The following is a 27,898-nucleotide window of genomic DNA, read 5'->3' on the forward strand; positions in this document are numbered from 1 at the left end:
ACGCCAGAGGTTCCCTTTCCTCTAGCGTCCTCTTTCCCTTCTGGGAGGCTCTATTTTGCTGCCCGCCGTGCTATTCGTTCGAGTGACACTCGCTGGTACCGTCGACTGTGGCTCACAGGGTGCAAAACACGTGACAACATCGCTGAAGCAACAACCATCGCTCGTGGTGAAACGTCACTGACAGAGCTGCTGTGCGCGTAGAACACTATTTCGTGTTTTGCCTCGTCAAGGCGAATTTTCACATCAACAATTTCACGCCTTATGTGTAAAATCCCCTTCTATGTACATCTCCGGCAAACACGGAACTGACAGCGCCTCCATCCACGCTGCTGTTTTTGAACGGTGTTACTGCTGCTGATAACGCCGAGTGGTTCGGTGTCGACCAGACTGGTTCCTGATCAGGGTCCTGGGAACAGGAAGGATTATGTCAGCTTTGCTACTGCTGCTGCTACTCTACGTCGCGGCAGTCAAAGGTAAGTTTCAGTCAAAATACCTTCGTTTTACTTTAATGAGTTCGGGTGTCTTCGAGATATAAGGCGTGGGAATGAGTTTTATTAATGTTAATGAGCTATTGCGCTTGATAATAAGTCCGTGCCTCTTCGTTTCTTGAGTATCGACTCCATCTCCCGAACAGCTCATCTCCGCGGCTCACCTTAAAATGTATCTGTAAGTAAACCCACGCAAAAATTTAAAGCAATGAAAAGAATATATGCACAGTATCTATGTTTTAGCAAAAAGCTCCCAGAACGATGTTTTTCTTTACCGGAGTGAAGACAGAGCAGGAAACGCGTAGGCGGGAGTTTTCACTTCGAGTAGATTAAGCTATATGTTGAGGAGAAGTGAATTAGTTGACAACTGGAGATTATATGAGGTGCAGGAATTGACAAATGGAGAACAGGAGGTGTGATAATTCGGGGCAAGCAGAAATGAAGAAATTGCCTGCTGAAGAAACGGACAGGTGGTGGAATGAATACGTTGGCTAAATTCCAATATTGAGAGACGGAGATGCAAGAAAAAGAAAGATATAGGACAGAGCTGCCTTTGCAGAGACAGATAGGTGTGCAGAAAGGGAGGAGTGGGAAAGCTTAGGTATGGAAAGGTAGACGTTCGATAAATGGAGCAATTGATGCTTGATGAAATGACGATAAGGAGACACGAAGACGCGGAGACAGGGATTTGAAAAAGTAAGTATACTGATGTGTGGTGCAGTTGAGATGCCATCATCATCATCATCATCATCATCATCATCATCAGCCTTACTACACCCACTGCAGGGCAAAGGCCTCTCCAATGTCTCTCTAATTAACCCTGTCATTTGCCAGCTGCATCTACCCTTTGCCTGCAAACTTCCTAATCTCATCCGCCCACCTAATATTCTGCCGCCCCCTGCTACGCTTACTTTCTCTTAGAATCCACTCCGTTACCCTTAAGGACCAGCGGTTATCTTGCCCTCGCATCACATGCTCTGCCCAACCCCATTTCTTTCTTCCTCTTGATTTCGACTAGGATATGTCATTAGCACGCGTTTGTTCCCTCACCCATTCTGCCCGCTTCCGATCTCTTAACGTTACACCTATCATTTTTTTTCCATAACTCACTGCGTTGTCGTTAACTTAATCTGAACCCTTTTCGTTAGCCTCCACGTTTCTGTCCCGTAGGTGAGTACCGGTAAGCTGCTATACACTTTTCTCTTCAGGGAAAATGGTAAACTGCCATTCATGATCTGAGAGCCTGCCATATTCGCTCCATCCTATTCCTATCATCCTAGTTATTTCCCTCTCATGATCCGGATCAGCTGCCACTACCTGCCCTAAGTAGCCGTATTCCTTTACCACTTCCAGGCCCTCGCTGCCAATTGTGAAGTGCTGTTCCCTTGCTAGACTGTTGAACATTACCTTGGTTTTCTGCATGTTAATTTTTAGACCCAGCCTTCTGCTCTGCCTATCTAACTCATTGATCATGATTTGCAGATGTAGATAAGTCTATATATAGGAATATGGTGAAATGGAGGTATGGACGCATTGAGAAAAGCCACACGCTTTCGACGCTGGCCTTCGGAAGTAAAAAGAAAGCCCCTGATTCGAGTACCTACTGGATCATGAACGAGTGGCAGATCCGCCTGAATAAAACTTTTACTCCGCGGAAAAAGAACGCACATTTTTCAGTTACGACAGACTATTTCACCGTACAATCAGGCCAAAGTGGCTCACACAGCTCTGTGAGAGTGTTAGGATTACGCCGTGATTCGCACCTTCATCAGCTTTCAACGTGACGCTGTAATCTTCTTTTTAAGCATTATGGCTGTCGCCACTGGTGCTTCTGTTGCTCTACAACCGAGTTGCTTTATCACTTGCACAATATTGCTGAGACAGAGGCTACATCCGCGAGTAGATAAGCGTTTTATTTTATAACGGTGGTAGAAGTATACGCGACAAGACTGTTGTCCACAACATGACAGAAGCTGAGTACAATAAAAGCAATTGTGAGGCAGGGAAGGTATAGAGATAAGTATCAGGGGAACAAAATGACCAGCAAAAACACACACTGGCACAGGTGCCACGATCTACTGTCGTCATTCACATTTACTGTATTCTCGAGACGCGTAAGATAAGATAGCATAAAGGCATAGTGTAATAAATTCTTTAGTCGATGTGTATGAACAAGACTTGGTGCTTTGGAATAGTGCCAGAGCAGGAAAAACTCAAGCTTTCATGTCTCATCCGCTTCTGGGTGTAGCTGTTTATTTTTTAAGCTACATTTGCGGTGCTGCTTTTTAGCTACGAATTACCCTGCTTCATTTTTCGACACCATCACTCAGCTATCAACTTTAACCTTCATCATCATCATCATCATCATCAGCCCTACTACACCCACTGCAGGGCAAAGGCCTCTCCCATGTCTCTCCAATTAACCCTATCCTTTGCCACCTGCATCCACCCTTTGCCTGCGAACTTCTTAATCTCATCCGCCCACCTAACCTTCTGCCGCCCCCTGCTACGCTTACTTTCTCTTGGAACCCACTCCGTTACCCTTAAAGACCACCGGTTATCTTGCCTTCGCATTACATGCCCTGCCCAAGCCCATTTCTTTCTCTTGATTTCGACTAGGATGTCATTAACCCGTGTTTGTTCCCTCACCCACTCTGCCCGCTTCCGATCTCTTAACGTTACACCTATCATTTTTCTTTCCATGGCTCGCTGCGTTGTCCTTAACTTAAGCTGAACTCTTTTCGTTAGCCTCCACGTTTCTGCCCCGTAGGTGAGTACCGGTAAGATTATGCTGTTGTACACTTTCCTCTTGAGGGAAATTGGTAAACTGCCACTCATGATCTGCGAGAATTTGCCATATGCGCTCCACCCCATTCTTATCCTTCTAGTTATCTCCCTTTCATGATCCGGATCAGCTGTCACTACCTGCCCTAAGTAGACGTATTCCGGCACAATTTCTAGGCTCTCGCTGCCAATTGTGAACTGTTGTTCCCTTGCTAGGCTGTTGAACATTACCTTGGTTTTCTGCATGTTAATTTTTAGACCCATCGATCTGCTCTGCCTGTCTAACTCGTTGATCATGATTTGCAGTTCACCTCCTGAGTGACTCAGCAAGGCAATGTCATCAGCAAATCTCAGATTATTTAGGTATTCTCCATTTATTCTTATTCCCAACTGTTCCCAATTCAGGCCTCGAAATACCTCCTGCAAACATGCGGTGAACAGTATTGGCGAGATCGTGTCTCCTTGCCTGACGCCGTTCCTTATTGGAATTTTATTGCTGACTTTATGGAGGACTATAGTAGCTGTGCAGTTGCTATATATATCTTCCAGTATTTTGACATAAGGCTCTTCTACCCCCTGATTACGCAATGCCTGTATGACTGCTGAGGTTTCCACTGAGTCGAATGCTTTCTCGTAATCAATGAAAGCTATATATAGAGGTTGGTTATATTCTGCGCATTTCTCTATCACCTGATTGATGGTGTGAATATGATCTATTGTAGAATATCCTTTACGAAAGCCTGCCTGATCATTTGGTTGATTAAAGTCTAACGTTGCCCTGACTCTATTAGCGATTACCTTAGTAAATACTTTGTAGGCAACGGATAGTAAGCTTATCGGCCTGTAATTTTTCAAGTCCTTGGCGTCTCCCTTCTTATGAATTAAGATAATGTTTGCATTCTTCCAAGCTTCTGGTACAGTCGAGGTCATAAGGCATTGCGTATACAGGGTGGCTAGTTTTTCTAGCACGATGTCCCCTCCATCCTTCAACAGATCTGCTGTTACCTGATCCTCCCCAGCTGCTTTTCCCCTTTTCATTGCTTCTAAGGCTTTCTTTACTTCATCTTTCGTTACTGGCGGGATGACGCATTGCTGTGCACTGCTGTCTTTCTCATTAGCGTTCTGATTACATTGGCTACTGTACAGGTCTGTGTAGAACTCTTCGGCTACGTTAACTATCTTATCCATATTGCTAATGACATTGCCCTGCTTGTCTCTTAATGCATACATCTGGTTTTTACCTATGCCTAGTTTCCTCTTCACTGTTTTTAGGCTACCTCCGTTCTTTAGAGCATGCTCGATTCTCTCCATATTAAACTTCCTTATGTCGGCTACCTTGCGCTTATTTATTAACTTTGATAGCTCCGTTAGTTCTATTCTATCGGTAGTGTTAGATGCCTTCATGTTTTGGCGCTTCTTAATCAGATCTTTCGTCACCTGAGATAGCTTCCCGGTATCTTTTCGAACTGTCCAACCGCCTACCTCTACTGCGCACTCCGTAATTATTGATGTCAGGTTATCGTGCATTGAATGAACATCAAGATCATCTTCCTCAGTTAAAACCGAGTATCTGTTTTGCAGCGCTATCCTAAACTCCTGTGCTTTCCCTCTTACGGCTAACTCGTTAATGGTCTTCTTCTTCGCTAGCTTCTTCCGTTCCCTCTTCAAGTCTAGGCTAATTCTAGACCTTACCATTCTATGGTCGCTGCAACGCACCCTTCCGAGGACGGCCACATCCTGAATGATGCCAGGTTTAGCGCATAGTATGAAGTCTATTTCATTTTTATTCTCACCATTGGGGCTCTTCCAGGTCCACTTCCTGTTTTCTCGTTTGCGGAAGAAGGTATTCATGATCCGTAAATTATTTCTATCCGCGAATTCGACTAATAACTCTCCCCTGCTATTTCTAGAGCCTATCCCATAGTCACCTACCGCGTGGTCGTCAGCCTGCTTCTTGCCCACCTTCGCATTGAAGTCGCCCATCAGTACAGTGTACTGCGATTTTACTCTTCATTGCTGATTCTACGTCCTCATAGAAGCTTTCAACGGTCTGGTCATCATGGCTGGATGTGGGTGCGTAGGCCTGCACCACTTTAAGCTTGTACCTCCTATTCAGCCTAATTACTATAGCTGCTACCCTCTCGTTAATACTGTAGAGCTCCTCTACGTTGCCAGCTATATCCTTATTAATGAGGAAACCCACACCTAGTTCTCGTCTACCCTCTAGCCCGCGATAGCACAGTATGTGTCCGTCCTTTAGTACTGTATACGCCTCACCTGTCCTCCTAACTTCGCTAAGCCCTATCACATCCCATTTAATTCCCGCTAGTTCCTCGAACAGCACTGCTAGGCTAGCCTCACTAGCTAAAGTTCTAGCGTTAAACGTTGCCAGGTTCAGATTCCAATGGCGGCCTGTCCGGAGCCAGAGATTCTTAGCACCCTCCGCTGCGTCACAGGTCTGACCGCCGCCGTGGTCAGTTGCTCTGCAGCCGCTGGGGACTGAGGGCCGAGGGTTAATTGGTTTGATCATAGAAGGTTGTGGCCAAGTGCTACACCAGGGTGGCCAAATCCTGCTCTGGTGAGAGAGTGCGTTGTCGGTTCTGGTCACCGAGATAAGGCCGCACTCCAGGCCTGGTTATGCAATTCCATCGACACGCGGATTTTTTTTTTTTTAAACCCGGTGGAGAATTGCGCGGCACCAGGATTTGAACCCCGGTCCTCTTGCACGCGAGGCGGATGTTCTACCTCTACGCCATCGCTGCATGCGATCAACTTTAACCTTAGACAGCTTAAAAATGGCTGGTGTTTTGGCATTGTGAAGCACGAAATATTCTGCGAAAGCATAGTTCTTTGCAGGCGGACACCACAGACACGTACCTGAAAGCGCTACTGAGGTGTCTACTGATTCAGGGAGCCAGTTATGCGCCTTTCTTTTACATGGCCGCCATAGTCAACCCTTAGTGCATACACTCACCATGAGGTGCGCTGATGTGGAGGGCTTCGGGAGATCAGTTGCGTCAATTTCGGGTTTATTAAAGAGAATCGAAATCTTACCACCAGAGCATCTTTGCATTTTTTCTGCATCGAAACTTGCCCCCCATAGAATTTAAAAACATGGACTCACGCTTGGCACAAAACGGAACAGCCGCTAAAGCACATAGAGGTTAGTATAAAGTAAATGACAGCTCAGGTAATCGGACAGGCAGTTAATGCATAGAGTTGCGGTTAACTAACAGTTATAATATTTAAATGCTCTTTGGCCATAAGTTAAAACCTTTTGGCCGTTCGTTTAAAGTAATGGGTCCAATATGAGGGCAAAATCGGCTCTAAAAATATTACCAAATGCAGTCCAGTAGTCGTACTAAGGCTGGCGCAACGTTGTTACGCTCCTAATACTGTCACATAACAAAAAAGACGAACAACAATGGCTCATACCACCCCATGTACGCGCTAAAACCTGCATGCTCCGATAGAACAAGTCAACGGCTGATAAAGATGAGGTGTTGCTTCTACGTTGCTCCTTGTTGGTTGCTTCTTAACGAAACACCCTCATAGAAGCAACCTCGGCGCCAGATAGGCCACCTAGGTTGCCTCTATGGAGGTTTTTCGTTGATTTATCGCTCACAGCCAACGACGCCGACGCTAGAGTTTCTGCGGCGCCAGCCCTTAAAGGTCGAGTCACACAGCGAATAAAACAGTCGGCCAACCCGTCCGACAAAAACGTGGTTTCACCGGGTTAACGATCCTATCACACCGCATAAACACGAACAACTGGGAAACGTGTCGCTGTCGGCCGCTGGCATGTGTCGACCACATGTGCGCCACTTGCTCAGAAAAACTCGGTCACACCAGAAAAACCACTAGATAACAGTTAATAAAGAATACCTAAAAAAAACTGTGATTCGCTGATGACATTGCCTTGCAGAGTCACCCAGGAGGCGAACTACAAACCATGATCAATAAGTTAGACAGGCAGAGCAGAACTCTGGGTTTAAATATTACCATGCAGAAAACCAAAGGAATGTTCAACATTCTAGCAAGAAAACAGCAGTTCACAGTTGGCAGCGAGGTGATAAAGGAATACGCCTACTTTGTGCAGGTAGTGACAGCTGATCCGGATCACGAGAGGGGAACAACTAGAAGGATAAGAATGGGGTGAAGCGCATACTACAGGTTCTCTCAGTTCATGAATGGCAGTTTACCGATATCCCTCAAGAGAAAAGTGCACAACAGCTGTATCTTACCGGTACTCATCTACGGGGCAGAAACGTGGAGGCTAACGAAAGGGGTTCAGCTTAAGTTAAGGACAACGCAGCTAGCCATGGAAAAGAAAATGATAGGTGTAACATTAAGAGACCGGAAGCGGGCAGAGTGGGTGAGGAAACAAACACGGGTTAATAACATCCTAGACGAAATCAAGAGGAAGAAATGGGCTTGGGAAGGGCATGTAATGTGAAGGCAAGATAACCGCTGGTCCTTAAGGGCAACGGAGTGGACTCCAAGAGAAGGCAAGCGTGGCAGGGGGCGGCAGAAGGTTAGGTGGGCGAATGAGATTAGGAAGTTTGCGGGCAAAGGGTAGGCGCGGCTGACAAAGCACAGCGTTTATTGGAGATACATGGGAGAGGCCTTTGCCCTGCAGTGGGCTTAGCCAAGATGATGATGATGTGATGATGATGATGACGACGAAGACGATGATAATGATGATGATGTCGATGATGGTGGTGGTGGTGGTGATGATGATGATGACTAGGAAAATAAGTTTAAAAAACTGATTTGCTCTTCCTCGCGCGCTCTCCTGCTTGCTCGATTGCTGCGTGTGCACTGCCGCGGAAACAGGAGACACTTTTTTTGCGCTGCAGTAGATACTAGCATATTTGCAGAATATCGGACCGTACGCGGCTTCTGAGCACCAGCTTATATACTGTGCCGTCGATTCCGACTCGGACCACGAGCCGCCGCCGCAGAAGAAACCGCGCTCCAAATGGATGATGGACTAGCTGCGAAGGACGCGTGAACAAGGCGCTTTTGTAAACTTTATGCGAGAGAATTATAAACGAGGGCTACACGCGTTTACTTTCTGTGTCATGCGCCTACTTCTACGCACTTCGTATTTTGTGCTACGATGTTCCACAAAGCATTACCACCCCGGCCAGCTTTCTGCCCTGTTGGAGTATAATAATAAGACTTATCGCCATAAGTACACATCACTACAAATAACGCCACAATCTCGGCAGAGTTATCGAAGTTGTACCGCCCTGTCAGAGTGATAAAAAAAGTATAATCATACTTATTACTCTCGCAGTGAAATGGGAACCCAGTAAAATTATTGTAATTGCTAATTCAAAGAAAAAATTCCGGCACAGCTTTCTTGTTCATCTGACGTTCATAAATAACAGGACAGGTAACTGGCGCTTACCTGTGAAATCCGGTACCAACTAGAGACCTCTTGAATCGAAGATTCATTCAGATCACGCCGATAATATTTTGGGTCTTTTACATCCCGTAGAAAGCGCCTCTCTTCCATCATCGCGATCAGGTCACTTTCATGGCGGCACGTGAGCGATGGTGGCATGTTCACGCGAGCAACTGGCACACCACTCGTCTGCCGGCTCCTGCACGAGTGGTTCTCGCGCACAACCCCGTCAAGACACTGCTTGAGATCGGGGCCGATGCAGTATCTACACAAGGCACAAAGCATTCCTTTTGGCTTCCCTACGTAGACGTTTTTGTCGGGAGTGTACACTTGCTCACAAGAATGCGACGGGGGTCGTAGGAAGCGTGCTTCTCCACGGCGGCCGCATCCGCCAGCCGACGGTGGCCACGGCAGCCTGACCGTTTGCATGTGGCCGCCTGCAAGACGCCCGCGGCAAGCAACAACGCGACGGAAGGAAACGCCCTTTTTTGAATTTTGCAAACCACGTTTCCAAGCACAAAAGGCGCAGAAGCGGTGAATCACCGCAAAGTGCTTGCTTTGGTTGGTGCGGTGTCTCCGGAAAATTGGCCCGGCCGGCGAATAGGGCGAAAGGGATCCACTGAACGCTGTTTGTTTACTGTTCTGGTTCCCGAAAGCTGTCGCACCGAGACAATAACACCACAACAACCTGTCTTGTTTCGTTGGCGCTCGTGTGGTGTGAAAAGAAATTGTAAAACGAGTTGGTCAGGCAGATTGTTGACAGCTCGCTAGGGAACGTGTTTGGTTGGCGTCACTGTTGTGTGTCCGCAGTGCGACACGGGCTTAACGCTCTTGCGTTGAATCAAGAAGTGTGACCAAGAGAGAAAGAAGACAAGAAAGGGGAGCAAATGAAGGAATGCTAGTGCGGAGAAATAGAAAGAAGTTTCTGCGCTGGCTGTGAAAAATTTTATGCGCGCGCAGCGATATTACCCGCCGCTCGCTATCGGAGCTGCGAAGTCCATCGGTCACGTAAGGCAGTCTTGTCGGTTTTGTGTTTTTCTCTTCCCTCGGCTGCTTGCAGCTAGGAAGGGAAGTTAGCGATGAGATGAAGCCTGTCAAGATTCCCTTGGTGGGCGGCCAAAGAAGCAAAGTCGGCACAGACACTTACCACTGCTTACGTGTGGGAATGCGAATGCATTACTGTCCCTGGGTGCATTGTTTACATGCGATGTTTGGACATTTATAATAAACTGCACATCTCCAACTCCATCTCCATGTGCAGTTTATTATAAGTCTTCAAACCCAACCAGACAGGCAAATCTGTCAAAATGTTTAGTTTCAATGTCTGTACATGCATTAAAGCTATTTTCTAGAAGTTTATGTGATTGCGAGATATGGAAGAAGTTAGCGCGAAATTTAAACAGAGACCGAGAAGAAACACCAGACGACAGACGAGCGCTTCTCAGATAGCCCTCGTCTGTCGTCTGGTGTGTTTCTTCTCGGTCTCTGTCTAAGTTTTGCGCTAACTTCTTCCATATCATGCAAAGCCAACTTGCCCGACAACACGCTCTTCTGTATGTGATTGCGTGTTGGCTGCACACTAGCCTGCAAATGTTCGGACCCTCTCGCTGCACGGTCACACGCATACACACGCGCGTATGACACCACCCGGGACGCTGCACGAACGGCTCCATTAAAATTAATTTTAAAGTCTGGGAAGGCATAGAAGGGAAGGTGCATATGTCGTCACTGGGAATCCCTGTCGAAAGCTGGCGCCCAACTTGACTAGCACATGTAAGCTATATGCAAGGAGAAATCGTATGGCACCTCCCGGAAAGCAGTGCGACAAAGCGTTGCTCATATTTTGGTACGAATGCAAATGTAGTCCGGAAAACTGGTGCCACAATGAGGTCGGCAACGAATTGGCATTACTCGGCTTCCTGTGTGCGTAACACGGCCGCTTGATGACGTCACACTATTTTTCATGCCATCGCTGGGATCTTCTTTACCATCTGCGAGCGCGCGCGCGTACGCACGCACGCACTCACACGCGCGCACACACACACACGCCATCGGCTTTCGTCGTAATGGGACTAGTAATGTATTCGCGTTAATAACAAACCGAAATCACTCCCACCTGCCAGGGCGGCAGGGTAGGCGCGCTGCCTATGCAGTGGCCTCGGCGCAGCGACGCAGAAGACTCGGCTCGGCGGCGGGGCGAAGTCACGTGATGCGTTGCTATGGCGTTGGCGAAGCAAGGACGTTCAAGGTCAAACTGCAGCCCACGCCGAAATCGGCGCCACTAGGCTTGTACAGATTTCGCTTTAAAACCGCGCGCGGATGGCTCAGCAGCTGCTGTGGGTGATGAGCGGAGGCCCATCGGCTCACGATAGCGAGGCTCCCCGTAGACTACACCCAGTTGTGCTCGCCGCCGAGCGAGAAGTCGATCATCGCTGACGAAGACGAAGACGTCGCAGCAGCGGGAGTAGCGCCGGCGACAGTGCGTAGAGGGAGGCGAACCTTCCATTTCCGGAACTGTCGTCTCGATTGAGGTTCGTGCTGGGAAGGCCGCGCTGTAACGAGTACGTAGGAAGCGCCAATTCCCCGCCCCTACGTAACCGCCGGCTCCCGTCAATTAACTGGGGTGTAGTGAAAAAAGTGGATTAAGTATCCCGGCGTTTTTTGGCTGACTTGCGTCCAGGGAGAATGAACGACTCAGCGACAACAAAGGCGCGAACGTGCTCGGCGGTCCACAATTCACAAACCGCCGTCGGCCTCGGTCGGGCTTAGTTTACACCCCACGAACTTTCGAGATGAGGCACGTAAAGCACCTGCGACAAATTAGAACAACGCAGAGCAAGTTGCACGCAGAGAAAAACGTTCGAGAACTATCTGGCCGCATATGCCAGGTGTTTCAGGGAAGGTGATCATTAATTTTTAAAAACAACGTTCTTGAGGCAATGAGAAGTAATTTGCGGCATAGTGATATGAGTGTTGGCGGACGTCAAAAACAGGTTAATCATCTTAACTAGCTAAGTGATTAACGAAATTCTAGTAGTTAACCTTTAACTATAACCAACAGGCACCTTATTGCAATTAGAGGCTTGGAGCCGGCCGTTAGTAAGAAGACCTTCAAATGGGCCTAGTTGGTTTGTAATCTTCGACATTGTTATTGCGCTACTCAAGGTATGTGTCGTTCTTGTCTGTGTCTGTATGTGTCGTTCTTGTCTGTAAACCTTGAGTAGCGCAATAACAATTCGAACGTTAGTAAGAGCCATATTGGTTTTTAGAATTTTGATAACGCCATTACTCTCGCCGCTGTGGCACGACAAAATTTGGCTATTTCGACTAGTTATGACCACTGGAGGGGTTGCTGTGCCTGCATACTTTCAGAAAGTGCATGAATTTTGGCACGATGTAGCCAAATTTTGTCGTGCCACAGCAGCGAGAGTAATGGCATACTCGAAATTCTAAAAACTCATATGGCTATTATTAACGGCCGGCTACAAATCTCTAATTGCAATCAGGTGCCTACTGGTAACAGTTAAAAAGTTAACTATTAGAATTTAGTTAATCACTTAGCTAGTTAAGATGATTCGGCTGTTTTATGACGTCCGCCAACACTGGCGTTACTATGCCGGAAAAAGCTTCTGTTTACCTCAAAAACCTTATTTTTAAACACGAGTTATCACCTTCCCTCCTTCTCTGAAACACCTGGTATAACTTACAGACGAAGTTGTAATCCGCGTCCTATCTTACGAACGGAAGCAGTTACCAACGTTCTGCAAAGCGCATCCATGGACTTGGGTTTGAGTTCGCAGAAAGAAATACTATAAACCTTCGCGGCAGTGTATGATGTAACCCCGTGATCAGTGCGTATTTCATTCGCCTCGCGTCGAGCACAGCCTAACGACCACTGCTCGCATAAATAAGCGAGCCGCTTCTTGAAAGGACGGCCGTGTTGCCGTCCACAACCGGCAGCTCTTCTGGGGTCGTAAGCAATTCATGGCCTGGAGTGGCGGCCCCGATGCGAGCTTGCTTGCTTTCGTCCGCTGTGTACACAGTGCCGCATATCCTCCAAACATCCGCTGCTGGCCTTAGTCAATTAGTCGCCCTCCCTGGTCTCAGGCAGCTCCGTGGTCAGAGCCAGATTGATCGTGGTCGACGTGATGTTTACGGTAAGCAAACATGGACTGACCCTCATGCACGTGCCCTTAGAAATGATTCACCTCGTCTCCGCTTGATGGTTATGGTAAGCGAGAAGCCTGGGGCACGTTAGTATTAAAATTTAGAACTGAAAGAGAAATGGCTTAGGGGACGTTAGGACTGGGGACGCCACTCTATCGACGCTCTGATGAGTGAGGATAGGACACGGATGGATACGGATGGACACGGACATGGATACGGATTTATTTTGGCGTCTACTACGCCGCATAGACATGGGCTTCAACGAAATTGACGCTTAAATTTCCAAGGCTAGGTGAGTGTAGTGAGTGTAGCCACTTACCCAAATCAATGTGGACGACCTTTACCCATCCAGTTGTGAGTGAGGTATCCTGTGGAAAGAGACAGTACAGACTGAGTTAGGCCTAGTTGACTGACGTGGATTTGAGCGCAACAGCTCCAGCTTTTGTTTGAGGCCAAGGTAACAGCCACGAGCAGCAATGTGTACCAGCCTCTTTAATGACGTGTCCTTGAACAAACCTTTGAGCTTTTTTGATCCCAAGGAAGTAACGGATACTGCTAAGTCCCTGTGCTCATGTCAATGCAGAGTAAGAGGCGCCACGCAAGACTAGTACAACTTGCATTTATTATACGCCACGAGTATTAGACCCAAGAGAGGCCACGACAAAAACTTTGGCGTAGCAATGTATGCAAAAATTACGAAGCACATCCTGCTAGATAATATACATATACAACTAACTATGCAAATCGGTCATCATTTCTTTAGCGCGGTGCAGCTTCTAATGGCAATGCATTAATAAATTCGATTGAGACAAGCCGTGCTAGAGGAAGAATATTGCGGGGCGAAATGTGCGAGAGCTTAGGAGCGAAAAGCAGGAAAAGCACTGGCACGTGCGCATAAAGCTCCAGCCTGAACCACCCGGCCATACCATTCCGGAACCCCGGCTTTATGCCGCTGCCGACGTAGGCAGGAAAACGGTCCCAAAAGCTTGCAGATCACGAGCAGCTGTGAAGCGTTCATGAAAAATTGAATCCTGCTGACTGAGCACATCTTGATTCTTGGCGAGGAAAAAAAGGTCCTGAACCCTTCTACTGTATTTCAGTGCTCTTATTGTTTTAGTTCTGGTTTTTTCTTGTCCTCATTCGCGCTAGCACGTTCATTTTTCTTTGCAGCACTCAGTCGTTTGCTCTCTGCAGACAATCTGCACTCCTGGTGACAAGGACACTTATTGAGCGCACACATCCTTGGATGCGGTTTATTTAGTCGGCACACATCCTTGGATGCGGTTTATTTAGTCGGATCTCCTGGTAATATACGATAGCCGTCGCGTCCGTATACCTAAAGCTGACCTGCGTTGAGTATAAGTTGGGTAGGTGGGCATGAAAGGTAATATTAATGCGAAAGCATAACTAGGCTATCTCGGCGCCGCAAGTTTCCGCAAAACGTGGACGTAAAATGTGTCCGCAGAATGTGTCGCCTGACGTGACGTCATCAGCTGGTGGCATCAGCAGTCATGACCGAATGAGCGCAACACTTGGTATAAAAATGGTCTATCAGTGTCCATCGGTCATTAACACTGCTCATTAATGATTCTAATTAACCGTTGTAAAAGCTAATCCTAATTAAATGACATAATTAATACCACTAACGAATGATATTGATAATAACACTAATTAACTGTACGATTATTGAGGGTAACTAGCCAAATTAATAATGTGGCTGATTAGTGAGACCATGAGACGTCATAAGAGTGTGACGTCATTCATACGTGTGATGACGTCACGCCTACACCCAATCAGAGTACAGCAACAAAAACGTATACATTGTCGAGTGGTAGCATCGGGGATCGAAAAGAGGCGGTCGGATCTCAACGGAGTGGTTAAGTAGGCGTAGAAAGGTGTCGGCTAGGAGCCACCAACGTCGCGGCAAACGCTAATGCTTTCGCATTTCTTCAATGTAGTTTCTGCAGTGATCTAAAGTTGTTGTTTTCTTCCTTTGAATTTGGGCTTTCGTAGACCCAATGTGCATGCAGGAATTTCGCTCGTCGTTTCCGTGTGCAGTTGCTTTATTCCGTTGCGGTGGACACTGAACACAGCGCTCAAATCCTGTAGTTGCTTTCAGCGTTTTAAAGCGCTTGAAAAATAATACAGGAAAAGGTACAGGAGAGAACTCATTTCAGCCAATAGCCCCGCACTACACTACGTAATTTAATTTCGTCACGACACTTCCTTGAGGTGCGCGTGGTATGTGCTCATTGTTTTCCTATTTTCGGTTTTCTTTCGAATGCATTCAGTGAGTCACTAATATATCAGTTCAACTAATTATTAAAGTTAGTGATCCACACGGGACAGCTGTGTATAGCATGGAAATATAATATTGCAACAATAAGCTCGAATTTCATCTATAATTGCTTTTTACTTGGCTCAGAGGAGCGGATTTACTTTCTCGGAATTGAAATGAAGTTTTTTTCGACACGCTGGTCTCTTCAGGAAGACATATATTTTCCATTCTAGAAGCTCAAAAGTGTTGGAAACTTTATATTATTACCCAAAATGGCCGGTGGACGCATGCAGTAACATTTCTTTAGTACAGTTCGACAAATACCGATTAGCGTATGGGGAGGATCGGCAGCACTAAGGAAGCCTAGTTAAAAAGTCAAGTATTTAAAGCCATCGCTGACACCTCTCCCCTTCGCTACACAGTTAAAAGGGTTAGCTATATTTTGTGTCAAGTACCTTCAACTCTCTTGTAGAAATGTAAGCAGCGACATCTGCGGGAAGTCGAAATATCTGCAGGCAGGTCTCAGCAATCACAGAAAGAATAGATATCGCGTTTTAAATGATGGTTACGAAGGCACTGAAGGCTTTGAATGAATGTGTGATGAAGCATGACAACTGTTCAAGACCACGCATCACGGCAAATGTATACTTCAGGGACGAAACAACAAGTCTAAACATTTTTTTTGCCGATTGTTACGCAAGTTTATAGAGTATCCTTCGAAAGACAAAACCTCTTACAAAAAACAGAAAGCTGTGAATGGGTCGGAAATTCAAGAAACGCTGTTCGATTCTCAACTTCTGTTTTATCGAAAGCGGCGTAGGCACCGGCTACCTCGTCAAATATTGAATTTTCTCCTCAGAAGCCCTGACCGGCTGGTGTGGTTACAGCTAGAGTAACAAAATAATTTAGTGACTCTAGTTACAGCGTTTTGCTAGAAGAAAGAACCCATTCTACTGACTGTTGGTCTGCAAGTGAACCAAGTCGCAAGGTCGGAGTTCTACATTTTCGTTTATTATTTACTTGCTCCCAGGACAAATCCAATCCTTCTTTATAATCAGGTGATTTGAGTCCACGGCATGCAGGTAAAAAATGCTCCACAAATGACCTGCATTGAATGGCCTCGATAGGAATTAACTTCAACCATATCTTTTACGTGCCAACTGCGGCCACGTTATCCCAGCATATTCTTTCAGTGCATCGCTCTATCGTACTCGATGCAGACGTCAACCCCTTTTATCTCCTGTTGGTGTTGACTCGGGCACCCTAAAATAAACCATGAGTTGTTCGTTCTGCTCATTATACAATGCCTCGGTCATCATACCTGGTGCATAGCTTCTCGATGAAAAAATGTGACTGAAGCCTTCACTCTAGCTCGTGGGAATCTTCAGTATTTTCTTATTGTCGCGTCATTGGCAATGTTGAGGTGAATTGCTCATGATGATTTGCTCAATGGAGAGTAACAAAATACAGAGCACATGAAACACCTAAATGTTTGGTGCCATCGTCTGGTAAGTTTTATAAACTGACCATACGATGTGCGGGTGATTTGGTTCACACTTATGAAAATCCGATTTTCAGTAGGATGATGCCGTTGCTTCCTATTACCCGAGCCTTCAATGTTGCATGTCCAAAATCAACTGTCGAGATATGCACACTCTATCGTGATGCCCGACCATCAACTGTTAGCATCAGGATTTCTGTGCGAATAGTTATTTCATGCTTTTTTCGTTTGGAGCAACTAAAAGCACTCGTTCTGACTCTTACAAGCGGCCCATGGCTTTGCAAGCACAAAGGCGCCGGCCAGAGAGAGATTGATCGTTGTCAGCAAGTAGCCCGCTCTCCTACCCTTCGCGGGTTCTCCTTTCACGAGTGCCCATAGAAGGAACCCCTATACATTACCTTCAGCGATCCTCCGTTCGACAGACGGATCACTGCCGCTGCCTGGACCTTACGAGGTGTCCCCCGCTTGAATGACTCGGGAGCATAGTGCTTGACCGGTGGCCCTCTTCAGTACGCTCTTTCAAACTTACCCAGACGACCTTAGGGCCAGCGTCGATTTCAGTCAAGTAGCAACACCTGAATCGCTATTTAGCTTTCTCCGCTGCAATTCTGGAGCCAATCATTTGTTTCAGATCGCGCAGCAGAATTCGCTTCGTGCCAATAATATTTAAGAACAGGGGAGACGTTCAAAGCGCAGTTCGAAAAGCTGATCTGCGATTGGTTTCTTCCTTAGTTTTGAATTCGTTAGCTATTGTTTTCTGGCAGCGCTTGCACTGCGGCCAGTCTTCAGTGTTTGTTTTGTTCGAAGCCGAAGTGGCATACTGTATTAGCCAGCGAATTAGTTTTGACGATAGGAAACCATGTTCAGCTGTAAAATTTTCGATGCAGGCCACTACTGCGCTTTGGGGGAAGGGGTGAAGAAGGAAGAAAAATAAAGCGCGGTGTTGCAGGGCTCCAGTTTAATTTCGGTCACTTTAAATTATTTAGCATGCAATGACACCGCACACCACACGGGCACCTGTAGCGTTTCACCTCCATCGAGAAGCGGCCTCCGCGGTGGGCAATGGCTCTCGCGTTCGTCATCGTGCTGATCCGTTGAGCGCTGTAACCACTGAGACACCGCGGTGGGTACAACATTGCTACCATATTCGGAGCCTTACAGAGAAAGAGGGGAGCAGATGATGAAGAAAGGAAAAGAGCGGCAACTGTCCAAAAGGGAGTAAGTTGAGACCTAAAGAAATGGGCGAAGTCCTACCTCTTTAGGCCTCATCTTTAGGCCTCATGTCTGTCTGTATGACAGTAACCTACCTGAACTGTTCACTATGGAAAAAGTTAAAGGGCTGAAAATGAAGGGATGGAGAGAAGACCTGACACAAACTTCACTTTCACTTCGCTTCGTTTCCTTAAAAACCCTCGTGTGAGGGTATTACATAAGGGGTGGGACACATATAGATTAACAACAGAAGAAGTACACAAAAAATTGAACGAGTTAGACAAAGAAAAATGATTATCGTGATGCACACATATAAGTTAACAACAGAATAAACACAGAAAAAAATTGAACGAGTTATACAAAGAAAATGATTATCGTGATGCAAGCAAACGCGTAATTTGGTTAAGAAACATAGTTTGGCATGTGATGGCAGCAAGTTCTTGGGGAAGGCCGTTCCAGTCGCTAGCAGTCCGGGGAAAGAATGATGAAGAAAAAGTTGTGCGTGCTCATGGTCTAGATACCTGCTGCTGATGTCTGGTTCGAAGAAAGAAGCGTGGGGGAAGCATGCACCAGACTAGCATCGTCTGGTGCATGTGTGAAGAGGCGCAAGCAAATTTTCCACCAGACCGTTGTATCGCTACAGTCACGCCTACGAGAGACTTTTTCCCCATTGCAGTGTGCTATGATAGCACACTGCAATTAATCGCTCCGGGTTCATTTCGACCACTTGGAGCTACACGAGTGCTTCCGCCTTTTGCCTCTGTCGAAATGCGGTTGCCCCTGCCGTGATTGAAATGGCGAACTGATGTTCAGCAGAGAAAAGAAATAAAAAAAGGAAAAAAAATTCACTATAGAAAAGGATGCTAACATAGGATCTTTCGCAATGAATTCAAACACTGGACACTGTTCCCACGTTTCTGTGTCAATCGTATTCTAACGTACTCTTCCTTTTTATTTTTGCAGGTACGTAACCGCCTTCTGCTAATAAATATGAGATATTGTGAAATTTCGGATCGTTGCTGCCGCCTGCTACGGACACCCTCGGTAAGTGCGGAACAGTGAAGCTTCTTATCTGTTCGCGTGACCTGTGGAGTAGCCGAAGTGGGGTAGTCAGTGAGGAGCAAACGTTGCCACTAGGTGCCACTATCAAGCACAAACGTAGTACATTGAGTTCCTTGTTAAAAGAGGAATGCAACGTGAGGGAACGCCGTCAAAGAAAATGAAACAAACTGCAGGACATGTGCAGCCTCCATTTGTACTATTTTTTCCTGAGCTGCATTTATCATTTCGGCCAACTTGCACTCAAGCCTAGTAAGTTGAAAAGACTATCCGACATACCCGCAGTGAATAAAGATTGTGCCAATTTCCAAGTGGGGAAATGTATGAAATCGTAGCACTCTAAACGCAAATTTTCCTCTCTGATAGCATCCATATTACTAGACTGAAGTATATAAGTCCACTCTCAGTATAATTGTCTGTCATGTCCGAAAGCCCGAAGCAAACTGAGGAGGGATATATTCAACAAAACAAAACGTGCGCGCCGGCTGGCATGTGGCGCCCTCTAGAGAGAAATACAGAGAACATGGAAACTATCTGGAGTCTCTCTCACCAGGGAGCGGAAAATGCGCTCTGAGACCAGCTAGACTACTAGCTTCGTCCACGTCTTTTTCTCCAGATTTTTTTTTGTTCTTTCTAACAGAAATCGAACATTACTTCGTCAGTTGAATCCGTAGCTTTTAAGGTTTAGAACAGTGACAGAACATTTTTTTTTCTTTTCGGTCAGTTAGGTGATGACAAAAAGCTAGCAGCGCAGAATGCTGAAAACATGGTTCTTTCGCTCGTTGCTTTAACGTTCGTTCTTTTTTATTATTAGAATTGGAATAACTTTTTTAAAATGGCGGCAATCGACTGTTTAACGTGTCGTGACCTATTTATTGCACTATTCTCGCAACTTTATTTCGTGTAAACTGCGCAGTTACTACGAGGCGCGAATGTTTTACAGGTAACCCTTGAATATGACTCTCAGAGGAGGAGGCATGAACGGCCTTTACAAACCAGAACATTCCATGAGTGGAATTTTTTTCCCGCCGAGATCCCTTTAATAGTTTCTCATTGGTCATTACGTTCCATGGTTTTATTTGCCTTCAGGCAGTCTGAAAAGTTTGCGTGTGTGCCTCTTCTTTCATTTTATAGGTTACTGCTTTGCTGTAGAACATTTCTGCCTGGAACATCGAATAATTTTTTACTTTTTTTTCTTCAGGGGAGCCTCTCTCTCGTCTTCCGAAAAACTGGGCCTGCTATATTGATTTTGATATGCATCAAATCAATACAGCAAGAGCTTTTTTTTTTATTGGGGCCATCGGGGTTCTGGGTGCTTCCTGCATGGTATGGCTGTCAAAGAGGACACAGATCTGCAAATAAATTATAGCTGAAGCAAGTACTCACGTTCTGTGGCATTTGCAGTTTGGCACAATTCTCACAGCAATATATTTTGTCCATGTCTTCTCTTGTTTACATTCCTGCATGCTTGCTGGTTCGTTCGAACGGCACTGCAGTAGTCATTAAACCCTGGATGATCAAGATGCTATTGCTCGTAATCATTTCAGCGCGATGACAAGCGCATCACGGAAAAAGCACGGTGTTTGCTTCCAGGCTGTATTGTTTAAACACGGAGCGTGGTGTGGAAAAGAAAATATCGCTCAAGGAAAACAAGGAAATGTTATTTTAAGGATGTGCGTCTGTGAATGCCCGTATAGAGAACGCGACCACGAAATCAGGACAGCGAAAGAGAAAGGCGACCGCCACTAGGACAGGCGTTCGCGTTGCACCAATTGAACAAGTAAAGTTTAGGCAGGAGCAATGAACTCTAACCATAAACAAAATGTATAATGACGATTGGAAATAATAATAATAATAATAATTGGTTTTTTGGGGAAAGGAAATGGCGCAGTATCTGTCTCATATATCGTTGGACACCTGAACCGCGCCGTAAGGGAAGGGATAAAGGAGGGAGTGAAAGAAGAAAGGAAGAGAGAGGTGCCGTAGTGGAGGGCTCCGGAATAATTTCGACCACCTGGGGATCTTTAACGGAAAATAATAATAATAATTGGTTTTTGTGGAAAGGAAATGGCGCAGTATCTGTCTCATATATCGTTGAACACCTGAACCGCGCCGTAAGGGAAGGGATAAGGGAGGGGGTGAAAGAAGAAAAGAAGAAAGAGGTGCCGTAGTGGAGGGCTCCGGAATAATTTCGACCACCTGGGGATCTTTAACGTGCACTGACATCGCACAGCACACGGGCACCTTAGCGTTTTTCCTCCCTAAAAACGCAGCCGCCGCGGTCGGGTTCGAACCCGGGAACTCCGGATCAGTAGTCGAGCGCCCTAACCACTGAGCCACCGCGGCGGAAAATTGGAAAATTGGTTTTTGGGGAAAGGAAATGGTGCAGTATCTGTCTCACATAGCGGCGGACACCTGAACCACGCCGTAAGGAAAGGGATAAAGGAGGGCGTGAAAGAAGAAAGGACGAGTTGCTGCGTCGCCATTTAACATTTGGCCATATTTATTTTTTCGTAATGTTTCAAGTAGAACAGGTATATTTCTGAAACATTTTAACATCCTTGTGTGAAATTGTTTTCAAGTCTTTATACGATAATAAACTATAAATACGATAAAGACCGGATGGCAGCTTTACCTGAGCAGTCACCTTGCGAACTTTGTGAAGTAAGCAAAGCACATAACCTTCTCTTATATCAGTTGAAGTGTCGAAGTGATTCTCACACTTCAGGCCGGTGGTATCCAGCCAGAGGTAGTTGCTTTCACGATTAGGTCATTTCGCGTGATATACCTTCCAACACTGCCCTTGGACCGAGAAATTGGACTGATCTGACTCAATCCTCCACATTTTAATGCATTCTTAGGGCCGCGGAGAAATTCATGTCACTATGCCATGGCATCTCTTCTGAATGTCACTTGACAAATACGAAGGGGTCATATTTCTCGTGCACATAACTGCCGAAGAAGAGTTCCATGTTCGCTGGAACCCTGAACGCCAATATTTCACACCGTTCACCGGGAACCTTGGAAAGAATACACTGGTAACGAAACGAAGCAGCTGGGCTGCGTTAAATACAAGAAGATAGGAATGGTGCGTTCATCGTGTGTAAGGGTCGTGCATGTCTTCTTGGGCATAGCAAACGGCACATATTCAGTTCGCCTTGAATAATAAGATAGAGTGGTTGACGCGATCTGCGTAAACATATTTCTCCGCAACGTGAAAACAAAAAAACAAAAGCACGTCCAAATACATATATCGCAACTTTAAAGGTTTCTGACTGAAATTGGTGAAGTTTCTCTTGCAAGGTCAGTTTGTAGCATACCAGTTTGCTTTGAACTACGATGAGTAGTGTGTTTTGAGAGAGAACTATCCCTCGGTTCCTCGCTTCTTTTCTTGCTTCCTAGTTTTCTGCAGTCGCTTGACTTCACTCAAGTTTATGTTTGTGTGTACAGGGATGTTCCTGTTGTCTGCAGGTAAGATATTCGCGGATGCGTTTAAATCAGACCACTATAGAAATATTTTGCTATTACTCTCATTTAAAGTACTCCTATTGGTGCAGCTGGTGTTACTACTTCTAATATTGTTACTGTTCCTACTGCTCATGTGGATGCTGCTACTGTAACTACACTACTATTGCCAATAATTTGTTTTATGTGTACAGGTAAGCTTTCTCTCCTTCAATGGTACCAGCACTGCTTCTGAAGCTTAGCTCTGTTTAATATAAGTGGGTATTATTTTCTTAAAATTACATCTAAACATAAATCCAGCCTAAAATTTTTTATACAGCTGACGAAAACAATTACGCCCAGTGCTCCTTCTTTGTTTCACCGAAGACTTGGAGTTTTTATTGTCATGAAAATGGGGGCATTCCTGAAATCTCACAAGAGAAATAAAAGCGAATTTTCCGCCGGCTTTCTTCGAAGGGGAAAAAAAAACTCGCACTTCGTGATACTCAAACTCCCGTTCTACGCTCTGAGTGGTTGTTTTTTCACATTTTCGTTTATTTTAAGCCTTCTTCCTTTGCCTCTGCTGCCGTGCTTCCGAAGAATAGGCGAGCTCAGACTGCACTAACGAGCGCCCCCTAGTATCCACTTTCATGTTCAAGGAGCCGAAAGCATAAAGCGTGTCGGCGGTCATTCTTCACGCCTCGTAGTTCTGGACACTGGCAAGAAAAAAGTGAAATCAGTTAAGCTGCTACTCCATACGCCCGGTTCATTATAACAAAACAGGCAAACACCGTGAGAGCGCTATGAATGGAATCTTTCAGCGCCTGCATTAAGGCTCCCATACACAGTAAAACTCTTTGCTTTCGTTGTTTCTTTTTTTGCATATGTTTTGCCCTTTTCTTCTTTCTTTGTCTCTGTTTCTTTTCCTTCCCGCTTTTTCTTTCTCTGTTTTTATCTGAGCGGTGTCACGTGCTAATAATTACCCAAGATACTGTATGAAGTGAAAAAGTTATTGATCCATACACGACCCGCACACTGGTTGAAAGCAAGTTCCCTGCTGTCAAGTGAAGCCTAGGCCTGTGGTGCACAAAGTCATGGCATTCGTTTGTAATTTTTTTAGAACGCGAAAATAAGAGAGAGAGAGAGACATGCTTTCTCTCTCATGCGGGGTGAATTTTAGCTAAGCAAAAATACAGCTAACCACCATCGCTTGTCTGCCTTCACGTTAAACCCCACTCGCATGCGACGCTTACAAAAGAGGCTCATTAAGATCCCGGTTCCTGTTTACGAAAAAGGGCCTGCTGCCGGGTCGGGATTCGTTTAGAAGCAGCACTTTGAGTGCCGGCCCAAACGCCAACCCTGTGAGCGCAGCGAGGCTCCTTTGAGGCCTAAATGTTCCCGCAGGCATATATGGTTAAGATTTTTTTTACCAGGGCTGTTTTTTTTGTGCTTTATTTATACAGTGGCAATCGGATAAAAAACAAGACAATTAAAACCCAGTGTCTACTGAAAATTCTCCCGGGGTACTTCCGGGTTCGCAGCTTTAGCAAAACACCAACCCAAACATAATAAACATTTCTTTCCCTCGCTGCCTTTCTTTCCCTCGCTGCCTTGTGTTTTTGAAAAGAGTAAATGATCGCTCGAAATTATGGCTGTGTGAAGGTACGGGTTTTTTTAGCTTTCTTAATAAGAAATAGCCCTGGTGTGAATCATGGACCACGTCGGAATTGTTACTTTCATGCTTTCTTTTTCTTATTACTTTTGAGCAGCATGAATCTCGTGGCATTATTTCTTTGATATTTATTTTTATTTCTTTTAGGCAGACGATGAAGAATTTAAAGGGCTTGCCACATTTTAACCAAACCAAGCGCTTCCAGACTTTTCACAAGCGCACACTTATTTATGCGGGCACGCTTTCTTGGCTGATGTAACAGCGAACGTCATTGTATTATAACAGTAATCTAAAGCCCATCCAAGACAGAATGTGTTAAGAAAAAATTGCTGGTGAAAAGCGTTAAGACTAAGCTATTCGCTTCTCTCTTCGCCATGATAATAATAATAATAATAATAATAATAATAATAATAATAATAATAATAATAATAATAATAATAATAATAATAATAATAATAATAATAATAATAATAATAATAATAATAATAATAATAATAATAATAATAATAATAATAATAATAATAATAAATATTATTAATAATAATAATTGGTTTGGGGGAAAGGAAATGGCGCAGCATGTGTCTCATATATCGTTGGACACCTGAACCGTGCCGTACGGGAAGGGATAAAGGAGGGAGTGAAAGAAGAAAGGAAGAAAAGATGCCGTAGTGGAGGGCTCCGGAATAATTCCGACCACCTGGGGATCTTTAATGTGCGCTGACATCGCACAACACACGGGCGCCTTAGCGTTTTGCCTCCACAAAAACGCAGCCGCCGCGGTCGGGTCTTCGCCACCCCCAAATTCACTTTTGTTTTGCGCTCCGGGTCGTACAATGCTAGGGCTTGTGCGGCAATATTCAGTCACCTGATCGCGAATATCATGAAAGCGATTGAGCACAGTAGCTCGATCGCGCCTAATGAAGACGTGCGAATGCCTTCACCCCACACAGCCCCCCTGCCTTGCATCATCCTCCTATTGGATGACAACTATACTAGAATGGTAAACATGGAAAAAACTAAACCTCTGCTACCCAACGCGCAAAGTGCATACCTAACACGCGCGGGAAGTGCTTCCTTCCCTCGCTCTCTCCGGTATTGTTTAGATTTTCTCTTCTCAATTATTTACTTTTCCAGACTCTCGTTGTCCGCTAATTTGCATGCGCAGCGCATTCCGGAGTTGCTTCTTTTCCTCCTCTCAGATCTCCTGACCTGTTTCTTTTCCTTTTCCGGTTTTCCTTTCCCCATTCTTTGATTGCCCTCCTGTTCATCTGAGTTGATCTAGAACGGCCGTTTCGTCTGTGCAGCAGCACTAAAGCTACACGCTCCTGTCTTAATATGCGAAATTCAAAAGCGTGGCGACGTTTCTGGCAGCTAGGAAGTTTGCCGGGATGTTTATTCTTCAGTTTAAGCATTCATTTCTCCTCTTTTCATAGCTTTCCTCCCTTACTTGCATTTCTTTTGCTGTCTTCGGGTCTTTGCTTTGCGCAAGCTTTTTATGCATCTCTGGTGGGTGGCAGGAAAGGTTCAACACAGCGCTGTCCGGCAGGAAGTATCCCACGACTTTTCGATTTTGCCGGTTGATGTGTTGGCTGCCGCATGGCGTTTGTCACGATATCCTATGGCGCAAAGGTACCGAGCCTCTGCGTTAGCAAGCGGGGAGTTGGTGGCATCGGTAGCTGATTAAGACCTTGCTGATAGCTGGTGAACGAGATTTTTTTTAATGGTCAGCTGTGCCACGCATGTTGAACTATACTGACGCTTTCTTCTTCCAGAAAAACCCTTTGGTTTCGAAGGTAATGGCTAGAAGCTCGCTAGGTAAAGTTTCTTTGCTCGAAGACACGGACGTGAGACTTTAGCTGGCGTGCTGCATTTCTGAGGGCTTTAATGAAATAAAAGTCTTAAGCATAGTGGGAAATCTAAGATCGCCTTATAGAGTTAATTTCTGCGATGTATAATGATAGCCCAATTTTTGTAGCGAGAGCTACATTACGGTAGCCGCTTCGCATCTTCAGCATGGTCGCACTTTCGCCGTGATTGCATCTCGGCCGTGGTCGCACCGCTTTGCGCGCCATCTGGCATGACGTCACTCCGCCGTTGCGCTCGACGTGGAGCAGACCCCGCTCGACTCGCCAGTTGTGCGCATGCGTAGCAGAGGGAGAGCGGCTGTCGCAGTGTGTATATACATACGGTTTTGCGTAGCGGGAGGCGAGCTGCAGCGTTTGTTCGGCGTCAGCGTCTCGTCTACAGGCGTCGTCACTCGGAGCCCGCTGGAAAGGGCGACCAAACTCATGAGGGAATACGAACTGGCGTCTCCAGACAGGGGTGGGGAGACATCGTCGGTAATGCCCCTCAATTATCCCCTCTCTGTAGCTAATCGTCCTATTCAGCGGTAACGGGAACCATATGCGGGGGCAAGGGGGGCAATAGCAAGGCTACAGAATGAGCGCTGCTGCCTTTGCAGAAACGGGCAGCGGCTTTTGGCCCCACCAATCCCCACCTACGACGAATTTCCGGCGCCGACGCTGAGATCTGGCCTCGCCAGATATCTGCGTCCCCCTGCGTCGCTTCGCTCCAAGAGCCGAATTTTCGCCTCCGGCGACGCCAGTAGCCGACACGCTGATGCGACACCGAAGAAACGCTGCCTTGTGCTTCTGCCGTTATGGAGAAAGATGATTCAGCTAGGCTAAAAGAAGCCAGACTTCGGCGTCGGAACGAAACAAGGAGGAGGCAGCCTACCGAAGAGACCGAAGAAGACCGTGTCAAACGTCTCGATAAGCGTCGTAATGACGATGCGGCTAGACGAGCTCGCTTAGCCTCCGACAGTGAACCCGCGACGGTAGAAGACGACGTTCCGAGTTTGGCGTCTCTGAAGGAAGAGTTATTTCAGTGTTGGAACGAAACAAGCATTGACAGAGATTAGCCAAGTAAATCATCAGTAGCATTACATCGCCTTACCACAGCGAAGCCTAAGCGTAGTAATGGCCTGTAGCTCATGGAGACACTGAAATAAATTTGTTCATGGTTATAGGTTACGGAATAAACTTTTTAAGGCAATACTAAATCTTCAACCATGCTCAAGACTTAATTTTATTAAGGGCCTCAGAAAAGCAGAAGACTGCTGATGACGCCATAGAAACCTATGTAATCCTGTCGACTGAGATAAGAGCTCATTGCCTGATAGATTTGTTTTGTTGGCTTAAGAGCTAAAACACCAAATAAAGTCAGAAATAATTACTGCTGATCAGGGCTTCAAGATGTCTGAAATGAAATCATTAGTCATGTTAAGAGATCCAGAATTGAAAGCTACCTTACAAAGAGCAATAATGAAAAGACAATATGTAGGCCTTTAGCCACAATCAATGCACCTAAGTAGCTAAGCAAGTATCTAAGTAAGTAGCAAAGTAAATAGGTAAGTAATAAATGGAGCGAAGTAAATGTAGCTAAGTAGCTCTGAAGGACATATTCTAGAAACGAGCACAGATGCTTGTAATAATATTGCACTGTCTCTCCCTTTAACAATTGTTTTGCCTGTAAAGAATGCTCTGTTGTTAACATGCGAGCGTAAGAAGAAGCCGAACCCCAGGTCTCAAAGGGGGCGGGAGGTTTTCAATCATGAAAAGCTGTTACCGTCAACTGTCGACAGGTTAATTAGGACATAGTCTGAACCTGAAGCTGAACAACCAGAAGAACGCGGTTCTGAACTTGAGTTCGGACCTTAGGTCGAACATGACGCCACAGCGGGAGCCGAACATAAGAACTTTCCGTTTCATACAACAAAGTAAAATTTTTTTTTTGTCGACAACTATTGTGCTTGCTGTACATATTCTTGAATTCATTTGTGTGGTTTAAGCAGTATTGTTCTACGAATAGCAATCCTAGA

The 27,898-nt window shown here is 45.7% G+C and overlaps 1 protein-coding gene across 1 annotated transcript in view; it reads left to right on the top strand.

The window, feature by feature from the left end:
- Positions 1–328: 328 nt before the first annotated feature.
- Positions 329–27,898, top strand: part of LOC144106323 (uncharacterized) — a 263,859-nt gene continuing 236,289 nt past the window's right edge. The window contains exon 1 of the mRNA XM_077639101.1: positions 329–473. Coding sequence (XP_077495227.1) covers positions 425–473 — 49 coding nt within the window. The 5' untranslated portion in view covers positions 329–424. The remainder of the gene's footprint in view (positions 474–27,898) is intronic.

This window comes from Amblyomma americanum, chromosome 10, assembly GCF_052857255.1.
Source record: "Amblyomma americanum isolate KBUSLIRL-KWMA chromosome 10, ASM5285725v1, whole genome shotgun sequence".
Lineage (NCBI taxonomy): Eukaryota > Metazoa > Arthropoda > Arachnida > Ixodida > Ixodidae > Amblyomma > Amblyomma americanum.